Raw genomic sequence first — 12,803 nt, 5'->3', positions numbered from 1 at the left:
GTTTTGTCTGTTAATTCAGTGTTCTGCCAAGATTTCCGGGGTTCTCTAACTAGAGAAGTACTTCTAAACATCAGGACTACAACTCCTGTGGATTTATTTCCCACTTTTCTGCTTCCAGCGGCGGAATTAGTGGGAATTATAGTCAAAGCCACCCTCGGCTTTGTCCTAGCAGCGAAGCGCCGTAGGAGAGGCAAACGAGCCGGTGCTCTGGTGCGACTCCGTCGGCGTGGGGCACGCACAGCGTTACCGGGGATATTTCTCTCCAACGTGCGTTCACTGAGCAACAAACTGGATGAACTTCAGCTACTGGTGTGGAAAAACAGAGACTTTCATTCATCTTCCGTTTTGTGCTTTACGGAGACATGGCTGAGTGAACTGATCCCAGACTCTGCGCTACAGCTAGCAGGTTTCAAACTGCTGAGAGCGGATCGTAACCCTGTGCTCTCTGGCAAAACGAAAGGCGGTGGTATTTGTTTTTACATTAACAGTGGCTGGTGTGAAGATGTGACAGTGATTCTGCAGCACTGTTCTCCTGATCTGGAATCCTTTTTTATTAACTGTAGATCTTTTTACTCGCCACGAGAGTTTGCATCATTCATTCTGGTTGGCGTCTACATGCCTCCGCAGGCTAGCGTTAACGAGGCTCAACGTGTGCTCGCCAGCCAGATACTGAGTGTGGAGCATGAAAATCCGGATTCCTTGGTTATTGTGCTAGGCGACTTTAACAAAGGCAATCTCACTCAAGAACTCCCAAAATATAGACAATTCATCAAATGCCCTACCAGAGAAGGAAACACCCTGGATCACTGCTACTCTACAATCAGCAAAGCATACCATGCGGTCCCCCGAGCAGCACTGGGTCACTCTGACCACGCCATGGTCCACCTGATTCCTGCATACAGGCAGAAGCTAAAGCGCTGTAAGCCTGCTGTGAGGACATCAAAACAGTGGACCAGTGAAGCTATGGAGGATCTGCGGGCGTGCTTGGACTGCACTGACTGGGACATGTTCACGACTGCTACCAATAGTCTGGATGAGCTCACAGAGGCTGTGACATCATACATCAGCTTCTGTGAGGACTGCTGTATACCAACACGCACCAGGGTAAGCTACAACAACGACAAACCCTGGTTTACAGCTAAACTCAGAAGGTTGAGGTCAGAGAAAGAGGCCGCGTTTAGGAGTGGGGACAAAGACAGTTTCAAGGAGTCAAAGAACAGGTTTAGCAAGGCGGTGAGGGAGGCTAAACGACTGTACTCAGAGAGGCTAAAACACCAATTCTCTGCAAACGACTCTGCTTCTGTCTGGAGAGGGCTCAGGCAAATTACCAACTACAAGCCCAGAGCCCCCCACTCCACTAACGACTCCCGCCTGGCCAACGACCTGAATGAGTTCTACTGCAGATTTGAAAGACAATTGGACAGTCTTGAACTACCCCTTCCCACCCAGGAGGCCTCCCACCTCCCCCCCTCTACAGTGACGACTCTCTCCATTCAGGAGGGTGAAGTTAATAGACTTTTCAAGAGGCAGAACCCCCGCAAAGCAGCTGGGCCGGACTCTGTCTCTCCAGCCACCCTCAAGCACTGCGCTGACCAGCTGTCTCCGGTGTTTACCCACATCTTTAACACCTCCCTTGAGACATGCCATGAGCCAGCCTGTCTCAAGTCCTCCACCATCATCCCTGTGCCCAAAAAGCCAAGGCCAACAGGACATAATGACTACAGACCCGTCGCCCTGAGCTCTGTGGTAATGAAGTCTTTCGAGCGCCTGGTGCTGGCACACCTTAAATCCATCACTGACCCTCTACTGGACCCCCTGCAGTTTGCCTACAGAGCCAACAGGTCTGTGGACGATGCAGTTAACATGGCCCTCCACTTCACCCTACAGCACCTGGACTCCCCAGCATCCTATGCCAGGATCCTGTTTGTGGACTTCAGCTCTGCCTTCAACACCATCATCCCCGCCCTGCTTCAGGACAAGCTCTCCCAGCTGAACGTGCCTGATTCCACCTGCAGGTGGATCACAGACTTCCTGTCTGACAGGAAGCAGTGCGTTAAGCTGGGAACACAAGTCTCTGACTCCCGGTCCATCAGCACCGGATCACCTCAGGGCTGCGTCCTTTCTCCTCTGCTCTTCTCCCTGTACACCAACAGTTGCACCTCCAGTCATCCGTCCGTCAAACTCCTGAAGTTTGCGGACGACACCACCCTTATTGGGCTCATCTCTGGTGGAGACGAGTCTGATTATAGGTGGGAAGCGGCCAACCTGGTGACCTGGTGCAGCCAGAACAACTTAGAGCTCAATGCTCTTAAGACAGTGGAGATGGTTGTGGACTTCAGGAGGAACACAGCCCCACTCACCCCCATCACCCTGTGTGACTCCCCAGTCAACACTGTGGAGTCCTTCCGCTTCCTGGGCACTATCCTCTCCCAGGACCTCAAGTGGGAACTGAACATCAGCTCCCTCATCAAGAAAGCACAACAGAGGATGTACTTCCTTCGGCAGCTGAAGAAGTTCAACCTGCCAAAGACAATGATGGTGCACTTCTACTCAGCCATCATTGAGTCCATCCTCACCTCCTCCATCACCGTCTGGTACGCTGCTGCCACTGCCAAGGACAAGAGCAGACTGCAGCGTATCATCCGTACTGCTGAGAAGGTGATTGGCTGCAATCTGCCTACCCTCGAGGACCTGCACACCTCGAGGACCCTGAGGCGAGCGAGGAAGATTGTGGCCGACTCCTCCCACCCTGGACACTCCCTGTTTCAGTCACTCCCCTCCGGCAGAAGGCTGCGGTCTATCAGGACCAATACCTCACGCCACAAAAACAGTTTCTTCCCTTCCGCTGTTGGCCTCTTCAACAAGGCCAAGGGACCACACTGACTCAAATGACTTATTGCTTAAAACACACTGCTTTTGCACTGCACCACAACATGGTATCTTGTACATTTGTATTTTTTGTAATATTTGTATTTTTGTATTTTTATATTGTAATTTACGGCAACTTATATTTATCCCACTTAGTACTGCTAGTTTATGTACCTTTAGTATAGTTAGTCCACATATTTAAATTTTAGGTATATGTTTATTGTATGCACCTTCCTGCCAAAGCAAATTCCTTGTCTGTGCAAACTTTCATGGCGAATAAATCCCTTTCTGATTCTGATTTCTGATTTACGTTTTTGTATTGAACTGAAGAAGTATCATAAAGATAACTTCTCATCTCTACTAAACTAATGAGTGTTAAACTATAATATCTCAGAATACCATTGTGATGGCACATAACCACTGACACAACAGACTGAATACCTTTGTGACATCACTGACAAAGTATAACAATTGTGTTCTGATCCGTTCTCACACCGTCCTAACTGGATGTGAGCATCCGACTGTTGTGTCGCATCGGACGCTCTATGTCCACAATTAATCCGTCAAATTCACTTCTGTTACGTCATCTAATCTAACCACATTACTATGACTTCATATGCTACAGAGCTTTCAAGGCGAACAACCAAAAATAAATAGAAACCGGGCGTTCGACAAAAAGTTTTGCCAAAACATTGCGTCGCACAGCATCGAGTCGCTCGTTAGGACATTACAACAGAAAAAAAGGCAATCAAGCTGCTTTTAGTCGCGTCCCTCGTGTCGCATCCAGTTAGGACACGGTATTAGAAAACCTTTTTTTAAGAAAACATTTAATCAATACTGTTATAACATCACAGCACTATGAAGGAAGAATAGTGACAACATCACAGCAAGCCAACATCATACCAATCCATACTCAAACACACTTTCAAACACACACTCTGACCTGGTGTGACTGTTGGAGGACAGGCTCTCCCATGGCTGTACGCTGCAGCCAGATACAGTGAAGGCTGCTCCACAGCTTCCATCCAGGCGGATCAACAGGTCCTTGGCTGAGTTTTCCACTGTCTTCCTGCTGTCATGGGCCCTCTTCAGGATCTGAGTGATGCTCTCTTCTCTAGATTGCTCCCCTGAAAATACACAAAGACACACAAGCCCAAGCATTAATGCACAGGCACACACAGGAAGAAAATGATTTAAAATATTACAATATTAGCCACCAAATCCATGTCAAAACATTCTTTTGTATTTGAACATTACTATTTTCCAAGTAAGATCCACTCAACAAGCAATCCATCTCTCTAACAATGCCAAGAATCTCTGTGTGTATGTATCTGTTTGTGTATTTTTTGTAATGGGATTTTAGGCATAGCGGGTTACCCACAATTCTCTTGAGAACCGGGCACTCTGCAAAGTTTATATTTCGCAGATTTTCTTTTTATAATCCAATGGAGTACAGTGCCGGGTTTGACATTGGTCCATGTACGTGAGTTTAATTCCTCATCACATCAGAACGGAACAAGCAGGATTAAGAAAAACATTTGTGAATTCAATTTTTCTCACGTGGGTGGAGCTCAATGTGAAATGCCTGTCATTGGCCAAATGTGTAGTCAGAACTACTTCTACTAAACTACTGAACAGAACTACTTCTGATAAACTAGAAGTTTCCCCTTTAACTTGATCAAGACACAACCCCAATTCCCCTAAAATTGGGACTTTGTGAAAAATAAAATAAAACACACAATACAATGATCTGCAAATCTCATAAACCCATATGTTATTCACTACAGAACATAGAAAACAGATCAAATGTTTAAACTGATAAAATGTAACATTTTAAGGAAAACATACAGTGATTATGAATTTGATGGCACCAACACATCTCAAAAAGGTTAGGACAAGGCCATGTTCCCCACTGTGTATCATTCCCTCTTCTTTTAATAACAGTCTGGGAACTGAGGAGGCCAGGGGCCTGTACTACGAATCAAGATTTGCCGTTAACGAGGTCACTTCAGGTTCAACCCAGGGTTTTCTGTCTCACAACGGTGGATCACTTGTTACCGGGGTAGATTGCCATGGTAACACATGCTGAACGCCTAACCTGGTCGGGAGCAGGTTAAGTTTGAGATCAGAGATCAACAGATAAAGCACCACCCACTGACCCATTCATTCTTCATGATAATGGCGTCACCGTTCTTAGAAGATCCCGTGGAGCTTGGTGCGCGGATAGTGAGATGTGCGCTCAGAAGAGCCAGAACATTTAGAGACCGACAAATCCCTTTGGCATTCCCTGATGACTATCTTTATGACTATCTTTTATATTCTCAGCTGAGGGAATTACGTATCTTTGCCAGCTTCTTGAGCCGTATGTTGCCAATGGGACACATCGAAGCCGTGCGCTCACAGTTCCATAGACTGTCTGCATAGCGTTGCGTTATTTTGTTACGGGTACCTTTATGTAGTGTCATGTTGATGATGTTATTCCTATTCACTGGGGTGTCTCCCCTTAACCCCTTCTGTTGTCCTTGGGTTGCTTTGACCCATTTTCTAATTATTTCCATATCAGAAATTTGGTTTCCTTCAACAAAAACATTTCAAACCAAAAAGAACAATGTGTATGGTACCGTACGATGCTCTTCACAAGTTAAATAAATGATCATTTCACTATTTTCATTGAATTAGGATGTTTCATTCACTTTTATAGCATTTTTCAAAAAGAATAAATAGGACATTGAAAGAAAAAAAAAATGAAAACACCCACAAAAGACTCAAAAGGCACAACAAAAAGCCATAAAATGGTATAAAAGACAAAAACGTTGAAAAAAGTTTAACAAATACATCCTCATGTGTACTCCCTTTCCTAGGAACACAGAAAAAGAATATCAGTGTAACTAAGTTTAGTGTCATTCATTCAGTCATGTATGATCTCTTCTCATATTCCAGTTTTTCCATCTCCAGCCTTGTTTTTTTTTTATTAAAAGCCTCTTATACTCTATATCGAGCCTCTTATACTCTATATCGAGCTCCGTGGTTCTTTTATACAGGGCCCTCACATTGTCTGCTCCAACCTGAAACAAATAAAGAACATCGTCCCTTTGCAAGGCACACTTGGAGAAAGTTGAAGGTGTCCATTTGACTACTGTGTTTCAAGGTTCATTGCTTATACCTTGTGTCTTTGTCTTGGCCTTGAAGTGGAGGCCCTAGGCTCAGGGGGAGGAAGAAGTTCCTCTTCCTGCTGAGTTTAACACCATAGCAATTTAATCAATTGAGTCATATTTGAAATGAGCACTTTAAGGACTTGTGTCTCGTGTTAAAACCACCACCAGTCATTACAGACACTTCAATCACAGCCACACGTTCACACACTTACCATCTGTGTTCCAAGTGGTAAAAAAAAACTTAAAAGTGTACCCGCAGTGAACTTGAAAAAGTAAATGGCATATTTGATCAATATTCAGCAACCACATATGGCATACATACTATTAGTTTCACTGTTACCTCTAAGTGGGATGACAGTGGGTGGTGGCAGCAACACCACTGTATTTCCTGTCACTGCAAAAAACAGTAATACATTCCACTCCTACAATATTCATAAATAATTGTTGAATGAACATGGTCACATAGATTACTTAAAACATACATGTGCCTGGGTTTCTGAGCTGCTGCCACCAGGGTCTGAAGAAATGCCCCCTTCCACTCCTTCCATCATGGGGCGACCCTGATAGCTGGAGAGGGCCAGCTCCTCAGCAGGAGTGAAGTCCTGTGGAGGAGGGCCCTCTCCAGTTTTCTTTGCCTAATTTTTCTTCCTGTTGGCTGCAAGCAATTTCATTGTTCTATAGGCCCTTTGTATACCAATATCCTACAAAAGGGACTGACTCAGGCAATAGAGCCTTGTACTTGTTGGCCTTAAAATATGTGCAAGTATTGCCTACTGCTACTTACCGTTTTGAATTATGTTTTTATATTTATTTTTTATTTGCTCCCACAATCGTTTGCCACTGCCAGGGTTGCAACTAAAATAATACAACAACAAAAGTTTAACTTTATGGAATGCACATTTACAGCGTCTGCCATTTTCTGCCAGCTTGGCAGCAGCGACTTTGTTGATTTTTGCCGGTATTATATGTCTGTATTCCTGATATGTTTGTATTACAATATTTCACGCAGTAGGAGTAGACAAAGTTTGCGTGAAATATGCGGCTTTTGTTTTGTCCATGTTTGCGATTGGACATACGGTGCAAACACCGCCCTTTTATGTGAACGCGCACGTCTCTACATTGGAAAGATCTTGGTTGAGTTGGAGAGTTTATAACCGCCGTCGTGATACCGCTTATCGTGATTGCGATTGTTAGGCTTTTTGTATCTGGGTAACTGAAAGTAATCCAGAGCATGTTGATCTTGATTCGTAGTACAGGCCCCAGTTGCTGGAGTTGTGGGAGAGGAATGTTGTCCCTATTGTGTCTGATACAGGATTGTTGCGGCTCAACGGTCCTGGGTCTTCTTTGTCATATTTTGTTTCATGATCCACCAAATGTTTTTACTGGTAAAAGGTCTGGACTGCAGGCAGGCCAGTTTAGAACCCGGACTCTTCTACTACGAAGCCATGCTGATGTAAACAGATGCAGGATGTGGTTTAACATCGTCTTCCTGAAATATGCAAGGCCTTCCCTGAAAAAGATGTTGCCTGGATGCAAGCAAATGTTGCTCTAAAACCTGGATATACCTTTCAGCATTGAGGGTGCCTTTCCAGATGTGCAAGATGGCCATTGTATAGGCCATAATGCACTCCCATACCATTAGAAACTAGAAAGGCATTTCCTGCTGAAAATGCGTTGGAATGCTGAAAGATGAAATTATTTTTCTTAAATTGCAGAAAACACAAAAGAGGCAGTGTGGAAACTGAACTGCATCATCTAACAACGCTAAGAGCTGAAATACAATGCGGGAGAAGCTGAAAGCTGAACTGTTAAACAGAAGAAGAAGTATAGGCTAGCTAGTCATAAAAAGAATATTATAGTCTTAACAGCTGAAATTATAGTTGGGATAGTAATAGCAGTAGCAGATGTGTGCATTGAGTGCGCTTACTCTGCTTTCTTAGTAGGATTCAATGTGTTGATGGAATGAAACATACAGCAGTAGGGCCGATACAGGAAGACACGGCGAAACTTTGTTGCTGAAGGATGATGGTGCAAGTTTTGTCCGTGGAGCATACAGCGATTAATAAAAAGAATCATGTAGACGCGCTTATTGAGTAATCGCATAACTAATTACACATGTAAACGGAGTAATAGTATGGCATAAACCGACAATTGCTAGTAATTGGGTTTCTCATGGTCAAGTAAACGCACTCAGTGGCGTAGTAGAATAAAACAGTTCCATTAGCAATAGTAGTAAAAGAGATATTAGCAGCACCTGCAGAGTCACCTCTTGTAAATTGTATTAGGTTGAAATACTATCAAACTCTGTCTTGTGACTCCACTAATCAGCTAATACCAATCACCTGCGTGAGACTGAGTGGTGCGTGTCTGTCGTTGCCACGGTGATGGTGCAGCTATGATTGCTAACGCGCTGAGGGTAGAGAATAACAGAAATGGAGCTAGAATCCACACCTCAAACAAGTTAACCTAGACGCAAAACTATAGGTCCAATCCAAAAAATAAGGATATTTTCCGAGACCCAAGACTCTGCCGAAACCAGAGATGTCCTTTATATTTCTGTGCGGTCAGAAATACGACTCTACCGGCAGTTTCAAAATCTTGTTCTTTTTGCTTTCTCTGACGATTTTGTCACCAGATTTGCATTGGTCTCTATGGGGCGAGAGTTGGACTTTGTCTCGCTTTCGTGGGGCTCTGAACAAATGTGTACGTCTGTTGGATTCAACAGACAACTGTCTACGACCAGCACACAATTAGCTATCTATTGATCCAAAAATGAAGCATGAAGAGCGAGAATTGTGGCAATGCTGGCAAACTAGAAATATTTTTTCAACGACATCCGAAGCTGCCCTCCACTCTAAGCGTTTCAGTCTGCACTCTAGGGTTTCACGTACACACCCATGTAAATCTCAGAAACGGTTTGAAAAAGTCATGAAACATAATCAGTGATATTGAAAAAGGTTGAATAGATATCAAAAAGCTGAATTATTTAAAAATAGTTTAGGGTTTTGTCAACATTTTAAAGTTTAAATGGTGTCTCTAGCTGAAAGATTGAGGAAGAAGAAGGATTTGGAAGTTGAAGAAGTTTAAAGAAGTTTGAGAGGATTTGAAAGAAAACGCCATTGGAAACCCATGTTAAAAATATTATGAATATTGATTTATATTAATTCAAGCATAAGAGGTACAAAGCTGAAAAGTCATAGCACCCATGGCCTGAAACTGCTGAATTTTTTGATAGCTGAACGGTTTTAATAGCTGAAGATTTGAAGGCGCTGAAATGTGCCACGGAAGAAATAGAAGATAAATAATAAAAACTAGAAAGGCATTTCCTGCTGAAAATGCGTTGGAATGCTGAAAGATGAAATTATTTTTCTTAAATTGCAGAAAATACAGAAATGAGAAAATACCCGCAAGCTGAAATGAATGTCAAGAAATGTGTGAGTCACACAAAAGAGGCAGTGTGGAAACTGAACGGCATCATCTAACAACGCTAAGAGCTGAAATACAATGCGGGAGAAGCTGAAAGCTGAACTGTTAAACAGAAGAAGAAGTAGGCCTAGGCTAGCTAGTCATAAAAATAATATTATAGTCTTATCAGCTGAAATTATAGACGAAGGCATAAAACTACAGAAAAGAGAAAAACAATGCAAAAAGAGAAATAATTCAGAAGAATTTGAAAATTTAGTAGAAAGTCATTTGCTCAGGTTTCAAAGTGGTCTGAAATGTATTTTAGAGAGGACCTGGAGCTAACTGATTAAAATGCTGCTGCAAAAAAAGTTGAACTATTGTGGGTAGTAAATAAGATCATGCTACATCTAACCAGCGGATCATCTTGCAAGTGTGTCAAAGTGGTATTTTTAACAGACTGTATTAACACCGTAGGCGTGAATAATGCATGCATAGTGATTGTCGTCCATCTGTCGCCGAAGCTAAGCTAGAGAGAGGATGCAATGGGAGACTTTCTACAGTAAGCCATATCTACTGCTTCAAATTGAAAACGGAGACCATCTTTTGATTAAAGACAAGTTCCTTAACCTCTGTTGTCAATATCGCCAATAAAAAGTAAATACTCTTCAGTTACAAAGCATTTGTTTGTAGCTAGGTAACGAATATTATGTCTGGAAAAACGTAGCTAGCTATGTGACCTGGTTTAGCCATATGAGGACAGTCTTAGTGTCACTAGAATGGCCATAACAAAAGATCATATTTCAAATCTGTCTGCTGTTCTACATTGCCCACACAATTCAACTCTAACATGGCCTGTATCAGGTGGCTGAGCGGTGAGGGATTCGGGCTAGTAATCCGAAGGTTGCCAGTTCGATTCCCGGTCATGCCAACTGACGTTGTGTCCTTGGGCAAGGCACTTCACCCTACTAGCCTCGGGGGAATGTCCCTGTACTTACTGTAAGTCGCTCTGGATAAGAGCGTCTGCTAAATGACTAAATGTAATGTAAATGTAATCTTGTATCGAAAGTGCTCGAAAATTAGCTTGTCTAATGTATGGTGGACTGAGAACATATTTGTTAGTCAAAGCAGAGCGAGCGGATGTCGTGGGAGAATTCCTACTGTGTTAGATTTACTGCTTCAAATTGAAAACGGAGAAGATATTTAGAGTAAAGACAATTTACTTAACATCTGTGTTCAATATCGTCAATTAAAAGTAAAAACATTCCAGTTAAGAAGCGTTTGTTCGTAGGATTAACGCCAGCTGCAGCAAACATGCCCCAGCCCCGGTTTTTGGCTGTTCGTGACGATCAGCTATGACAGTCTTGAGCCTCGATTTTTGCAGATTTCTGTGAAACTTGCTAAAATAAAAACGATCTAGCTAGATTATGTACACTTTAAGATCAATGTACATACCTTGTTTGGCCAATTTGGTCGATTGTGGGAAAAAAGTCGAACGGTTTTTAGTTATGGAAAGCCATCGTGCTAGCTCGATTATGAGAGAATAACAGAAATGTAACGCTAGCTAGAATCCACACCTCACACAAGTTAACCGAGACGCAAAACTGTACGTCCAAAAAAATAAGGATATTTTCCGAGACCCAAGACTCTGAAACATAATCAAAAAAAGTCATGAAACATAATCAGTGATATTGAAAAAAGTTGAATAGATATCAAAAAGCTGAATTATTTAAAAATAGTTTAGGGTTTTGTCAACATTTTAAAGTTTAAATGGTGTCTCTAGCTGAAAGATTGAGGAAGAAGAAGGATTTGGAAGTTGAAGAAGTTTAAAGAAGTTTGAGAGGATTTGAAAGAAAACGCCATTGGAAACCCATGTTAAAAATATTATGAATATTGATTTATATTAATTCAAGCATAAGAGGTACAAAGCTGAAAAGTCGTAGCACCCATGGCCTGAAACTGCTGAATTTTTTGATAGCTGAACGGTTTTAATAGCTGAAGATTTGAAGGCGCTGAAAGGTGTCTTGGAAGAAATGGAAGAAGAAGTGTTGGTGTGAGACTGGTCAGGGTGTGTCTGGGTGGGGGCAGTGAGTCTCAGCACCAACTGACATAGGGGACTCTTATCTGGGTTCAGCTCTTGGGTTTGGAGGGCTTTGGAGTGGAGGGTGTCTAGAGGGCTGGATTTAAGGTGATTGAAGAAGTTTAGTGCTCTCTTTTGGATATTAATTATCATTGGGTATCTGCCTACATATGCCTATAAGCCACATATGGCTTCTTGTTTGTATGATAGAGCTTTAACTTGAATTTGTGGATGGCACGGCAAACTATGTTCACAGACAATGAGTTCTGGAGGTGTTTCTGAGCCCATGCAATGATTTCCATTACAGAATCATGCCTGTTTTTTATGCAGTGCCTGAAGATTACAGGAATGCAGTATTTATTTTCCACCTTGTCCCTTACATAGAGATTTCTCCAGATTCTCAGAATTATTTTAATATATTATGTACTGTATATGATGCGATATTCAAAGTCTTCACAATTTTACGTTGAGGAACATTATTCTGAAATGGTTCCACAATATGTAGATGCAGGTTTTCAGAAATTGGTGAACCTCTGCGCATCCTTAAGCCTCTCTAAGATACTCTTTTTATACCCAATCATGTTACTGACCTGTTTGCATTTGACCTAGTTAGTTGCAAATGTTCCTCCAGCTGTGTATTTTTTTGTAACACTTTCTTTTTCCAGCCTTTTATTGTCCCTATCCCAACTTTTTTGCGACATGTTGCAGCCATCAAATTCCAAATTACCTTTTCGTAAAATTGTACAGTTCCTTAGTTACAACATTTACATTTTACATTACATTTAGTCATTTAGCAGACGCTCTTCTCCAGAGCGACTTACAGTAAGTACAGGGACATTCCCCCCGAGGCAAGTAGGGTGAAGTGCCTTGCCCAAGGACACAACGTCATTGTATGGCCAGGAATCCAACCGGCAACCTTCTGATTAATAGCCCGACTCCCTAACCGCTCAGCCATCTGACTGAAAAATGTGTTGTTTTAAATTATCTATCATGAATGACTTATGAGATCAATCAAATCATTGCATTCTGTTTATATTTTCATTTTACACAGCGTAATTTCTTCACAAATACAATTTATTTGAAACCTGAAATAATCCCTTTTCAGAAATTATATTCTTTATAAGGTTTTAGTGCGTGGATGTTTGTTTTGATTTCCGAGTTCTTAAATTAATGTAGTATCACCAACACATTCATCTGGATATATTTTAGATAGAGTATTTCATGCAGAAAGAGAAAGGCAGCAGTTAGGTGTTGAAAGTCATTTGACTTTGTATGGTACTTGAATGTTGCATCACAAA

General features: G+C 42.2%; 1 protein-coding gene across 2 annotated transcripts in view; it reads right to left on the bottom strand.

The window, feature by feature from the left end:
• mcc (MCC regulator of WNT signaling pathway) overlaps positions 1-12,803 on the bottom strand; it is a 348,154-nt gene that overhangs the window by 80,517 nt on the left and 254,834 nt on the right. For both annotated transcript variants that reach the window (XM_067249821.1, XM_067249822.1), the window contains one exon: positions 3,812-3,995. In XM_067249821.1, coding sequence (XP_067105922.1) covers positions 3,812-3,995 — 184 coding nt within the window. The remainder of the gene's footprint in view (positions 1-3,811; positions 3,996-12,803) is intronic.

Source organism: Osmerus mordax, chromosome 14, assembly GCF_038355195.1.
Source record: "Osmerus mordax isolate fOsmMor3 chromosome 14, fOsmMor3.pri, whole genome shotgun sequence".
Classification (NCBI taxonomy): Eukaryota; Metazoa; Chordata; class Actinopteri; order Osmeriformes; family Osmeridae; genus Osmerus; species Osmerus mordax.
The sequence above is the reverse complement of the archived record's forward strand: the minus strand, read 5'-3'. Positions and strand labels throughout refer to the sequence as shown.